The sequence below is a fragment of the Oreochromis niloticus genome, linkage group LG3, assembly GCF_001858045.2.
Source record: "Oreochromis niloticus isolate F11D_XX linkage group LG3, O_niloticus_UMD_NMBU, whole genome shotgun sequence".
NCBI classification, from domain to species: Eukaryota; Metazoa; Chordata; class Actinopteri; order Cichliformes; family Cichlidae; genus Oreochromis; species Oreochromis niloticus.
This window is the reverse complement of record NC_031967.2, coordinates 49,532,566-49,546,699: the sequence shown is the minus strand read 5'-3', so window position 1 is coordinate 49,546,699 and position 14,134 is coordinate 49,532,566. Positions and strand designations below refer to the sequence as shown.

General features: G+C 40.4%; 1 protein-coding gene across 5 annotated transcripts in view; it reads right to left on the bottom strand.

Moving 5' to 3' along the window:
• The window catches only part of LOC102080065 (low affinity immunoglobulin gamma Fc region receptor II), a 33,921-nt gene extending 20,066 nt beyond the window's left edge, over positions 1-13,855 (bottom strand). The window contains exons 1-7 of one of the 5 annotated variants that reach the window (XM_013266320.3): positions 13,546-13,855; positions 13,281-13,325; positions 12,851-13,111; positions 12,525-12,773; positions 11,018-11,167; positions 10,214-10,296; positions 2,135-2,484 (exon numbers count right to left, since the gene is read on the bottom strand). In XM_013266320.3, coding sequence (XP_013121774.1) covers positions 2,434-2,484; positions 10,214-10,296; positions 11,018-11,167; positions 12,525-12,773; positions 12,851-13,111; positions 13,281-13,325; positions 13,546-13,576 — 870 coding nt within the window. In that variant the 5' untranslated portion in view covers positions 13,577-13,855 and the 3' untranslated portion in view covers positions 2,135-2,433. The other 4 variants (XM_013266321.3, XM_019353910.2, XM_019353912.2 and 1 more) reach the window with 4 other exon arrangements.
• Between the last annotated feature and the right edge of the window lie 279 nt (positions 13,856-14,134).

Sequence of the window (14,134 nt, the reverse complement as noted above, 5' to 3'; positions counted from 1 at the left end):
AATCACAGCATTGTAAGATGGCGAAAGATGTACCCTTAGGCCCCCTCCTCGATTCAGAGATGGTCTTTCCCTTTTCACGTAAATGGCCTCCTTGACTCCGCGCTCAAACCAGCGTTCCTCCCTGTCCAGGATGTGTACATCCTCATCATTGAAAGAGTGTCCACTGGCCTGTAGGTGTGAATGCACTGCAGTGTCCTGGCCTGACGAGTTAGCTCTCCTGTGTTGTGCCATACACTTATCCAAAGGTTGTTTGGTTTCCCTGATGTATAAATCCTAGCAATCCTCGAGGCACTTAACAGTGTACACTATATTATTCTGTTTGTGTCGAGGGACCCGATCTTTGGAGTGGAACAAATTTTGACGCAGCATGTTTTGGGGTTTGAAAGTCACAGAGATGTTGTGTTTAGAGAAAAAGATTCTTAACTGTTCTGATATTCTTGACAGATAAGGGATCATTAAGGGTTTTTGCAGCAGTTGTCCTTCTTCTTTTGTGAATCGCCTGGAGCTTTCTTTTGGTGCCTTCCCAGCTTTGACAAATGTTTAGCTGGGATAACCACAATTACTCAGGGCACTTCTTGATGTGCTGTTCTTCTGCCTCCCTGGCCACTGTGTCTGTGGGGATGGTGTTTGCTCTGTGTTGTAGCGTCCTGATGACACCCAGTTTGTGCTACAGTGGATGATGAGAGTCAAACCTTAAATAATGATCCGTATGCTTTGATTCAGACAATTTTGAAATGTCCCCTATTACTGATGGAAATCTCATAGTCTACGAAGGCTAACCTGACACTTTTCTTATCTTCACTCGAGAATTTGCTATGTTGGTCCACCGAGTTAATGTGATCAGCAAATTGTGGTATGTCCTGAGATTTGATTTTCACCCAGGTGTCATCCACATACCTGATCCAATGACTTGGTGGTGTTCCAGGGTAGATAACAGAGCCCTCTTTTCCACTTCTTCCATGTAAAGGTGGGCAGAAGGGGTGAAACTAGGGAACCGTGGCATACACATTTCTGCCTTTAGTACTGACCCTTGTATGTGAAATATGTGGAATGAGCTGACATTTTCTGTATTTTGCTGTGGTTTCCAAAGCACAACAAGTAATTCAAACTATCCTTTGTTGCCTGGTTTTAGACTTAACATGCACTGCTAAATGAGCCTTCTCACTCAATTCAAATACCTTTTGAGGAGTATTCTCATCTAGAAGCATTCTAAGTCTCTGTCAGATCCTCTCCTCTCTGCACATCGATGGAAACATTTTTTTGTCTCACCCGTTCATTAAGCAGCTGGTTCTATGTATTTTTGAGGATTCCCCAACTCCCTTGAATGATATAAATGGCCACTGATCAATGGTCATTGATTAATGGTCTTTGATCAGTGGTTGTTGATCAGTAGTCATGAAAATTAACATATTAATGATCAAGTAACTGGCATCACAGCCTATTGTTTGCCAGTGGTGCTAGTTTCAGGCATTGTGCATTGTATTGTTTATAATTTGGGGGAAACCTACAGTCAGCTGAGACTGAAGAAGTTGCTTGGATGAGTGAAGAAACATTTCTCCCACTGAAAACACTACATCCAGATAAACTGAGTCCATCTTTTGGGATCTACTTACCTGGATGATTGAGCAAGCATCGAGACGTAATTACAAGTTACCCCTGTAGAGACATTGTTATTTTTGACTACTGCCAACAGCTGAGATTAAAGCTTAAAAAAAAAGAAAATAATCAACTCTATTTGCCTACTTGCATTATGTATGTAGAGCATGTGGATTTTTTTTAAATTAATTGCACATTTAAGTAATTCATAAATGCATTAATTATATCTTTAAATTGAAGACACATTATATTTGCACAAAAGTGCAAATATAGAGCTCCTGATTTATGCTTTTCACACAGTATGACCAAATGTAAAGTAGAAATTCAGATCATTTTCTTTGGCTTTATTTAAGAGAGGTTTTAGAATGAAATAAGACACCACTTATTTTGTCTGGGTAATAGACCACACTTAAAGTCAGTTAAAGTCATGCTCAGTATCAAACTTGGCAGTTATATTTCATTGCTGACCACAACCTCGGTGCGTCTGTTGTGTAATAAGGAATGTGACACTTTGGCATTTGCAGTTGACCACAGTGGGTGCTGTTAAAAGCTGCAGCAGCACTTTTATTTTAACAGCATTCATACATGTGTAAAAATGGAATGATCGAACACATTGGTTAAACTTCAACTTCTAAATATCAAGCTGGTACCTTTGCTTGTATTCAAGCAAAGGTTTATATATACTTATGACCACACAGGAATGGCAAATAGCTGTATATGACAGAAAAAAGAAAACCTATTACAGTTTATAGACATGTAGACCAAACTGAGATGACAATGTACAACTTGGTTAATTACTAAAACAATATGTGATAAAACTGAGTTATATTTTTGTTTTCACTCTCCTTCAGATGTGATTATTTCTTCAGTCAGCTCTCTCTCTGCAACCTGTGAGACACACAAAAGAAGTGTAGAAGAAAAAATGTAAGACAGTAATAATAAAGATAATAAAGAAAACTCTTTATTGTCATTGCACAGTCATACATAGTACAATGAAACTGGAATACTGTCCCAAGTTGGCACTACGTACAACACAACACAACACAACACAACACAGTAACTTTATTTAATTAATAAAAAGAAGAAGACTTGCATGTGTATTGCTGATTGTTATTATTGCTATCATGATCATTATTCCACCTTGTTGTAAATATAAATATTATTATTGTTATTGTTGTTACCTCCCCAAAACGTCCAAGGAGGTAGCCAATCAGGTAAGCTGTTAGCATTGATTAGGTCTATTGCCCTCTTGTAAAAGCTGTCCTTGAGTCTCTTCGTCTGAGACCTCAGCAGCCTTAATCTCCTGCCAGACAGCAGCAGCTTAAACCCGGTGTCCTGGGTGTGTACAGTCCCGTAGGATGCTGCGTGCCCTCTTGAGACAGTGAGTGCTGTACAGGTCCTTCAGGGAGGGAAGAGGATGTCCAATGATTTTTTGGGCCATGTTAATGACTGTCTCAAGTGCTTTTTTGTGTGCAGTGGTGCAGCTGGAAAACCACAGACAGATGCAATATGTCAGCACACTTTCAATGGAGCAGCGGTAGAAGACGATCAGCAGCTCCTTCTTCAGGTCCATTTTTCTGAAGATTCTCAGAAAGTGGAGACGCTGTTGGGCCTTCTTTAAGACCGCAGAGGTGTTAGAGCTTCATTGGAGGTCTGTGTCTATGTGCACACCCAGGAACTTAAAACTGGACACCCTTAACACAGACTCTCTGTTGATGCTTAAAAACTGCAGTTCATACTTCCACCTTCTGAAGTCGACTACCAGTTCTTTTTTCTTGGTGATATTGAGGTCCAGGTTGTTGTCTACACAACAGTCTGACAGCCTCTAAACTTCAGCTCTGTATGCCGTCTCGTCTGCCCCAGAGATGATCCCCACCATGGTGGCATCATCTGCAAACTTAACGACTGTGTTGTCTGGGTGGTGTAACAGCAGTCTGGCGAGGAAGGAGAGGCTAGCAGGTCCAGCGGGCATGTGGTGTAGAGGTTAGCCAGATAACTCGAAACCAGTCAGTTAAATTAAACAACAGACCTTTATTCGTTGTCAGCAACATAAGACCATACAAGCCAGGTCTCCACGGCTCTACTCTGTCCGTACATACATGTGCGGGGCTCGGTAGTCGTCGGCGCCAGGCCGTTACAATGGTGAGGTCTCTCCTGAGAACAGAACACGAGCAGCATGTAATGGCTGCCACGCTATACTCACACACCCACTAGGAGACTCCCCCAACTACTACAATAGCAGGGCAACCCTCCCTAGTGGTGCTATAACACAATAAGGGTTGTTACATCGGGAATTAACACAGTCATGTGTGTACAGAGTGTACAGTAGGGGACTTATCTTTCCCCAGCCCTCAGTACACCACCTTGTGGAGATTCGGGGTTAAGGCTGAGGCTCCTCTCTAGCTCTCTCTACATAGTCTGAGAGGAAGTCTCGGACCCAGCGGCAGGTGGTAGAAGGAAGTCCAATATCCAGCAGTTTCACTATTAGTCTGTTCGGGAGTATCGTATTAAAAGCAGAGCTAAAGTCAACAAAGAGAAGCCTGGTGTAATGCCCCTGTTGTTCCAGGTGAGAGATGGTGGTGTGCAATGGCATTTTCAGTTTATCTGATAGCTTTGTATGCGAACTGGAGTGGGTCGAGTGTGGGTGGCAGGCAGGACGTGATGTGACGTCGGACCAGTTTCTCGAAACACTCTCGAAACTGGTTGGTAGTTGTTGAGGCTGCTAATGTTGGTCCGCTTTGGCTGCCTCTGGTCCCTTCACCTCAAAGTGTGCAAAGAAGCAGTTCAGCTCCTCCGCAAGCATAGTGTTGCCATTTAGTCAACATGGTATTGCAAGGTTTATAGTTGGCTAAGTGCTGAACTCCCTGCCATACCTGTTGTGAGTTGTGGTTGCTGAAGTGATCTTCAATGCTTCTCTTGTACGCTGCCTTGGCCTCTCTGATACCTCTGTTCATCTCAGATCTGGCTGCACTAAACTGCATACCATCACCGGATGTAAAAGTGGCATCACGTTGCTTCAGAAGGACCTGGACCTTTTTAGTCATTCATGGTTTCTGGTTGGAATACACCCAGAGACTTTTGTCCACAGTGACACTCTTCACACAGAAGTTAATATATGAGAGTGTAGCAGAATGAATATTATGTTCTGGCTGATCCTACTTTTAGTCAGGCGCTTTAGGGGGCACTAATATAAATAGTAGAGGCCATCTGAGCATGCCTGAATCGCATACCTGTTGTCATCTCCTTTCGGTCACCTGAACTCCCCCGGAGTTGCAGGCCGTCTGCGCCACACCCAAGGTTTAATTTAGTTTGTTGAATGCCTGACTCTCTGTTGTCTTGATTTGTAATTTTGTTTTTTTGACACCACTGGTAGGAGGCCCTTTTTCTAGCTGCGGATCACCAGTTTAGTCACGCAGTTGGGCTAACCCTAGTGTTTGCATATTAGTTTAAAAAAAATATATATTACAATTTTCTTTGTTTCTTTTATTCTGATGCAGTGGGCCTGACATGGAGGAGACTGGGGTGCCTTGGTGGTGGGATCCTTTGAGTATTACCATTGAGATTTTATTGTTTTTTTTTATTGTTTCTGTGTGTGGCATCCCTGTCCCCGCCACACTGGTAAGCATTCACTGTGAATACTTTTTAGAATACTTGTATATTGATATGTCTGCTTGTTCTTTTATAAGTTGTTTTAAATAATTATTAATGAATTGTCAATCTGTTTTATCATTGAACCACGTCTCTGTAGTGAGTATAATGGGTCTGAGTGTCTTCCTGGTAATTAGTCTGACTTCTGTCCAGTATTCTCTGGGTGAAATTCCCAGGGTAGCGTTGTCTGTTAAACTGTGAAGAGTATTTATTCCATCCCCACCTCCTGCTGTCACAACCTTAGCGTTTGTTTAAAGAGATACTCTTTAAAAACAGAGACGTGTGTTCCTTTGTTTTATTGTTATCTGGTGTAACATAAACTGTTTCTTTTAATTTGTTCTGTACAGGATAAAGGCAAAGCAGCAGCTAATTTGGTGTGGAATTCCACAGCTGTCTTACAGAGATGGAGGAAGAGTTGCAGGAACTCGGGGATTTGATTGCACAGCTTAAAGCAGACAATGAGAGGCTGCGTCAGGAGAGGACTGTTGGGTCAGGTACTAGCGCTACACCTTCTACTTCCACTACGTCATCTGTTAACCCTCCAATTGCTAGTGTATCTGTAGCAGAGGGACTAGTTTTTGTGCCCCGTGACAGGAAATGCCCTATGTTTAGAGGAAAGTCAGGTAAAGGGTTGAATGAATGGTTGGAGGAAATGTAATGTTCTGCAAGGGGACATCATTTGTCCGTGGCTGATTAGACGCAAAGGCTGAAGCAATTCTGTCCCTTCTGTCTATGGCATTCAGTATGGGGTCCATAGCTGTCCTTCTGGAATAGCCCAGTCCACCCATCTGTCTGAGATGAGTGAGATGAAGGAATTGCCGTCTGAATGCTGGACACTCGGAGACCTGTGTCTCTGAGTGGGAGACCAGAGATCACATCAACATGTGTAAAAATAAACTGGGTAAGAAACTGATAAGAAAAACAGTTTATTTTTCTTATCATTGTTGTGAGAAGACCATAAATAGCACTTGCATTTTCTGTTGTACAGTTCATTTGCTGTTATGGAGTTCTTGTTATGGACAAAAGTTGTCTTTTTTTGTTTCAAAATAGCTGATAACTTTTTGCTGATAGCTGCCAACATCTGCGAACAAATATAATTTTATAAAGTGGTTTTATATAGTGTGTAACTATTAATATAGAGTGTTATTAAATATATCGCTAATGCAATCATGTGGCACATTGAAATTTTAGATGGCACTCATCATCAGAAAGGTTGCCACCCCTGGTCTAAACTGTCAGCAGAGGAACAGGGGCAGGTGAGGTCTCTCCTGCAGTAACTTCATGGGAGAGTAATCTCCCATGACATCCTGCTTGTAGATAATGTCCCCGTGAGGCAGCGTTATAGGCGCATCCCCCCTTCTGAATATGAGGTTGTGAAAGAGCAGATTAACCAGTTACTAGGGGCTCAGATGATTAGAGAGAGAAGCAGCCCCTCATTGTGCTCGCTAAGACAAAGGATGGCAGCCCGCGCAAGACAAGGAAAGATGCATTCCGCCTGCTGCGCATTAAGGAATCCCTAGATGCACTGACTGGTGCCCGTTGATTTTCCACCATGGATCTAGCCAGTGGCTACAATCAGGTCCCAGTTACGGAAGAGGATAGGACCAAGACTGCGTTCTGCACTCCCTTAGGGTTATTTGAATGTAACCAAATGCCGTTTAGGCTCTTTAATGCCCCTAGCACCTTCCAGAGACTAATGCAACACAGTTTTGGTAATCAACAATGCCAGTCTCTGCTTCTCTATCTTGATGACATTGTAATCTTCTCATCAACAGTACAGCAACCTCTTGAGCGACTGTATGTGGTGCTATTTCGGCTCCAGCAGGAGGGTTCAAATGCAAAACTTGCCGAATGTCGCTTTTTCCAGCGGGAGGTTCACTACTTGGGCCACATCATCACTGAGCAGGGTGTTTGCACAGACCCTAGCAAGGTAGAAGTAGTGGCTAACTGCACCCCCCCCCCCCCCCCCAAGACTGTTTCGGAACTGTAACCTGCTAGCTCAATAGCCGAGTCCAGAATTGATGGCTGCAGCCAAGTCTCTGTACAATGCTGCTGTCCTGTACATACTTGACTGCAATCTGTAATCTCAGTTTGTCAATTCTGTTGGTTATGGACATGACGTTTAAGAGAAAGATACTCGGAAGCAGTGGCTTAAATGGTTGTTTCTTTAACCGTGCTAGCAGACTTACCCCGCAGCCACACTTTTGCCTCCTTTGTTTATATTTGTTTATATTTCTTCTTTGGCTTGCCGCTGGGAAGAACCAATCACGGAGACCCCGGTGTTCTTATTATTTCCTCCGGAATGCTGTGGAATTGGTGATAGTCTGACGTAATATTCATTGCACAGCGTAACTCCAAATTCAGAAGGTCTTGGCGACTGTAAGTGGACTCTACTCGATGTATAGTAATAGAAAACACATGCACCTACACATATACCCGTATAAAAAGTAAAAAACTAAGCACCAAACGTGAGGAGCAGTGAGCCACTGCATCTGTGCACGCCACCTTCTTTGCTCATACATGTACAATATAGACAGAGAAAAAATGACTATGGTGCATATTCCACACCAATATTCACTTCTTTGAGTAGTTCCCAAACAAGTATGTTCAGTGCAAGGGTGTAGATTTGGTTTTGGCATTGGTGGGGATGGATGATTCAACCACCGAACCCTGCCCTGTTTCTTTTTTTCCTTTTTGTCTTTGCTTCTTGATAACAAAAGGAGAAATATACTTGCCTACATATGCTATTCTACATGCTTTGAAACCATTTAAAATTACAATTCATAGTTTTATATGTGAATTATATAATGTTAAATTACTATTAAACAAATGACTGACTAAGTATTTTAGACTTTAGTTTACTTCAGCCAAATTCCATATAACTCAGGTATCATACAAAAATAAAAATAGCTTCAAATACAATCATGACAATAAAAGAATATGACTTTAAGGACTTAACAACAGTGCACCAACATCTCTGATACATTAGCACTAAGGGAACACTAAGTGACCTGGTGGTTTTTGTCCATAAAACTACTCATCTAAGATGACCACAAAGTAAAAGACCTCTCAGCAAAATGATGCAACATTTTAGGCACTATTGCCCCGATCAGATCAGTGAGCTGGGATTTTTTATTCTAAACATGAACTACAGTTACAGCAACAGACATGGACTACTGGTGCCCCACACAACAACTCAATGTCCACTATGTGAAGGAACCAAACACATGCCTGCTCCTCTCTTTAACTGAGATAAACTGCTGGCATATTTGTTTTACATCTATACTGTCCAGTCTCTCCTGGTGGACATGGCAACACGTTATTCATGGTTACATACAATTTTAGACTGATGTGGGCCAAAGCCTAGCACATACTTGCCAACCTTGAGACCTCAGAATTAGGGAGACATTCAAAAGGGCTGTTGGGGGGGGGGTGGCATATATCTATCTATCTATCTATCTATACATACATACATATATATATATATATATATATATATATATATATATATATATATACACGCACACATATATATGTATACACAACTTGAATGTTACAATGTTTATTTGTCAGATAAAATCAGTAAAATGTCACCGTTATTATTGTTCGGCCAGAAACAGGCCGGGGGTGTCCAAATTCAGAGGTTGCGTCCACCTGAGGACCAGGTGTTGTGCCAAAAAGTGATTGTCTGCCAAAAACTGATTTCCGATATTTGCCAAAAACTGATTGCTTGTATTTAAACTGCTATGAATAACTTGTTGGTCTATAATATCTGAAACCTATGTCAAATATATCCCTCATGAATTATATCAAGTCATCTTGAGCAACAAACAACATTCCGGTAACAAGGTAGAAGCCGCAATCAGTTTTTGGCAGTGACTTTTATGTATCCTTTATTTATGCAGTTAAAAAACTTCTTGTTTACTTTATAAAGGTCTCTCTTAAGAGTAATCTGGTCAAGAGAACAGCTGCAATTGCAACAAATACAAAAATAGTTCTGTAAACATATTTTAAGTAGACAAAAGGAAGCTGATTGATTATAATGTAAGTACAAAAACACATATATTTGAAGTTTACACAGCTACATTCTCGCCTGAAAATATGTTAAAAGTTTATTTTGCGACCCAGAAAGAGTAATAAGAGTAATATTAAAACTAAGTAGCTGCAGTAATAGAAGCCATTGTTGGAAACTGGAATTGGCTGGGCCAATCTGGGATATGGTTTTTCAATTTTGTTGTCCACGTGGAAAAAAGGGAGAAATTGGGGAGAATGGTGGCTGCGGAAGATTTTTGGGAGGAGGGCACTGAAATTCTGGATCTCCCGGAAAATCGTGAGGGTTGGCATGTATGGCCTAGCATAGCCTGTAACGTTATTATGACGGACACATTTTATGAGTTATCTTGTCTTTAAGTGACTTACAGGTCTCTTTGAAAAATACTTTCTTATAACCAGGTTCTTCCTTTTTACTGCCATCCTCCTCTCCTCCTTGCAGGTCCTCGCAGTGCAGGCTTGCCGCTGCTAAAACTAAACAGAGCTCCCTGAAAGGCACAGCCAATCACATTGGCCATATTTGTCACATGACGTAGGACTCCAGTAGAGAATGTAATTTAACTCTTTGTGCACCGCTGGGCGAATGAGACGTTGACAGATCGTTTTTTTTTTTCTTCTTTCTGTCGGGTTTGTTTTTCTTTACTCGAAGAGATCAAATTATTGGTGGGGACAATTCAATAATCGCTGGATATTGGTGGGGACATGTCCCTTCCGTCCATGCCAAATCTACGCCCTTGGTTCAGTATAAAACATTAGTGAAATCAGCATTTTACACATGCAAATCTAGGAGTGAGTGATATGTGTGAAAAAGTGTAAATATTCCATGTATGAAGTTGTCAATTGTACCAATTCTTAACTTATAGATCTCTATTATCCATAACAGATTGTGTGAATGCAGCACATAAGGCCATAGTTTTACCTGTTGTTTAGTAGAATAGAAGGGATCCACTGCTACGGGTTGCCGGGGACCTGCTGAAGACATTGCTCTGCTGGTTCCTGCTTCTGCTTGGACAAATGCCACGATTAATTTTACATTGAAAAAATGTATTTGTCTTAGATCATTAACAGTTACTTGGTGATGTTTTTGATGGTCAAATGGTAAAATTCTTATTTTGCATTTTCTTCTCCTGCAGTAGTGTACTTTATGACACAATTAATGCTAGTCACTGAATGTTATTGTTAAAAAAAGAAAAAGAACACAATTGGGTTACATTTAAAGTTAATTTTGAAACAGAATGCATGTCTGAAGGTGAACTTCACATTTTGATGTGTATGAGACAGTTCGTGTCTAAAAGAAGAGGTTTAAAATTGTATCAATGTGGTTTCGATGTTAGGCGTAAGGTTTGGATGCTCAAATTATCGCTCGCATCTATATATTCATAAATATTACATACACGTCTAACAAAGATACAGACAACACCACAAGAGAAAACAAACAAAAAAAAATCCTTTTCACAGAAGTAATTTTGTGCTACTGTTGCTGACTAAAGAACCCCCCGTCTCTCTTACAGCAGCATATGTTGCTCTGCCTGCATCCACTGTGTCGGCCTCTATGAAGATTAAAGAAATAAATGGCAAAATGTTTTTTTGAAATTGCTTTTTAAACATATATGACAGGTATAAATGGTTTCTTGGTTCAAGCCAATTAGTTTATGGGATTCACTTTTCTTTAAAAAAAATCAAGTTTTTAAATAATAATATAAATAATAATATTTGTCATTACCTCTCTTACAGCAAGCTTTGCAAATGTGATACAGTCCCACTGCCACCAACAGAGCACTGACTAAAATTGTGGAAATGATCCGAGTGGCAGCAGAAGAAAAATGGCACGCCTCTTCGTCTGGATTAGATTTGTAATTTTTATTTTGAGAATCTAAACAATGGTAAGAAAAACAGGAAGGTTTAAATGAGACAAGAAAGGTAAACCATCAAATGTTAATTTTTGCTTCTTCATAATGATATTAAAAATCTTTCCAATCAACTTAAAGCTTCTAAAGCACCACACCTGTTTTAGTTATTGAAATCTGCAATTTAGATTTTGAAGCTGGAAAGTTAGCAGTATTCAAAAAATGGCAATAGAAGCAGATTTTACAGCATTGCTTAAAAAGGTGAATTGACTGATTTTTATACATCACTTTTCTACTCTTCTGGAACTTTATGCAACATACCACATTCACCTATTCTTTACTAGGGATAGGTACCGGTATGGCACTGGTTCTGACATAAACGGTAGTAACCAGACCGAAAAGCAGCGCACATTTCGGTGCTTTATTTTGGTGCTTTTTTTCCCTGAGATGTCATACACTTTGGATCATTTTACCTTTCCAAGGATAGTAGGCGGGGCCAGGTAGGTACGTTCTTTTAGAGCAGAGCTACAGATTAAAAATACTCAAGGCGAAGCGGTCAAAAGTCTGGCTGTACTTCACAGCAAAAGATGCAAACTCAGCAGCCTGCAACAAGTGCTTTAAGCTGATACTGTGCAAAGGAGGTAACTCCTCAAATCTGACAATGAACCTGGCGATGCATAGCGTTTTTTTAAAAGCCGAGGTCTCGCACATCTACTGTGGGTGTGGTGCCTGTTATCGGACCCGGAGTTAGCAACATCCCCCAAAAACCCGAAGAGGAGAGTCCTGGCCCCTAGCCCTGTCAGTGTAGCAGAAATTATGATGATGGCAGCAGCAGCCGTTCTTCTCTGGGCGAGTAGCTTCATGTTGTTCATGTGTAATTTACGTTGAGTAGGCAAACCATGTTATTACATTAATGCATGTAAGGTGAACTAGCAAACACTGTCGTAGTTACATGCGGCTGTCTTCTTGTTTGATGGCAGATACTCCCTTCACCCTGGCCAAAAAGGCTAAAATGACCAAAAAAAAAGTGGAAAACAGCTAAACATGAGAGGTTTTTGGACAAAGTTTGTGTTCTCCATTCTTTAAGCACCGGTTTGAGCACCGTTTAAGCACAGGCACCGTTTCAAAAGTACCGGTTTGGCACCGGTATCGGATAAAACCTAAACGATACCCATTCCTATTCTTTACACAGCCATTCATACTCCAATGCATGCATCGGAGAGCAACTTAAACACAGACTGTGGGAGGGGGGAATGAAACCACCAATCTTCCAATCAGAAGATAACCTGCTCTAACCTCCTGAGCAACAGCCACCTCCAAATCAGCTGTCATTCATATAATATTTATCTGTAAACCTTATTTTAAAACATCTCAGTGTCTCACCTGTGACGTTCAGCCAGCTCTCTGGTGATTCTCCAGCTCCTAAGATGCTACACTTGTAACGTCCTTCATCTGACTTGAAAACTGTCTGGATGGTCATGCTTCCTGTGGAGCTTTTATGGATGGAACGTCTATTTTTGTAGAACTCAGCTGAGTTGAAGTTGGAAGAATGAGTTTTGTTTCTGCAGCTCAGAGTCACAGTTTCTTCCATCAACACAGGAATAGCAGGACTCTCCAGGATCACAGGACCAGCTAAATGAGATGCATTTGATAATTAAATACAATCGATTAAAATAAATGTCATAAAATGTTTGTTTCTGCAAATATACCAGTGACAGAGAGGCTGATAATGTTGCTTCTTCTCCCGCCTTCAGGCTCATACCAGTACTCTCCACTGTTGTCTGCATAAACAGCTTGAATGGAGCAGGATGATCCTGTTGGTGTCCTCTTATTAGTTTTGATACATGATTTTATTTTTCCTTTGAATTTATGCAAAACTTCACAATAATCGACTCCTTCACAGTGAAATGTCACTGGTTCGTATTCAAAGAACTGCAATCGGTTTGGAACAACACGAAGAGAAACTGCATCTGAAACAAAGAAAAAAGAAAGATCCAGGCCATATTGCACTTAATCAGTGAACGAATATAACAGCAAATAAAACAATAACAAATATCACAGAAACAGTTTTTTCTGCTAAATTCCTTACTTATCCAAAATGTGAACTTTGATATGGATGATTAAACACCTAGTGCTCACCAACTTTCTGATCCTGTACACCCAACAGAATCATGATGGTCATCACTGCAGAGAGATTAAAGAGGTACAGATCAACTAAAACATGTACTGTAAAATTTCTAAATGTACTAAAAGTTTAAAAGGATTATTATATCTCATATGTCCACAAAAATACTATAACCGATTTTCCTAAGCTAAAATATAAAACAAAATTAAACAGTTATATTTTTAATCAGTATGAATAACCTACGTTTTATAATAACTTAGAAATAGACAAATTACTCACACAGTCTGATGCAGAGAGCTCTGATCTCCATGTCGTCTTGATGTGTATGGAACACTTAACAGTCGTGAGCAGGGGTGTCTCTTTACCACTAAAAGTATTTTAATATCAATTAAAAAGTTTAAGGAGCTAATGCAAGCATCTAGTTTTACAAAAGCTGTTTCCAAAGAAGCTGAGTGTCTTTTGCATCAAGTCAAGCCTCACTCTTTCAGTTCACTGTCAGTGGGCGGAGCAACAAACCAGTTCAGACTAAGGCTGTGTTTGATGCAGCTTGTAGACTGGTTCATGTTTCCTGTACTGAGGTTGGTGCATGCTGCGGAGATATGTCACAAAAATAGTGAACATTTAATACTCTTCTAGGGGTACTAAGCCCACTCAGGGAAATTCATTGAAGCTATTGTCTCTCACAGGACAGTAAATGATACTACATATATAATAAGGCCATTCTGACATAGTTCATTCTTATATTGATCTACCCAGTGATTTGTTTTTTTTGTGTGTGTGTGATATTTGCCATATCTGCTTAAAATGTGTTGATCTAGTGTCAACAAGCAATAAAAACATCAGTTTAGTGTAAAACACGAACATTTAC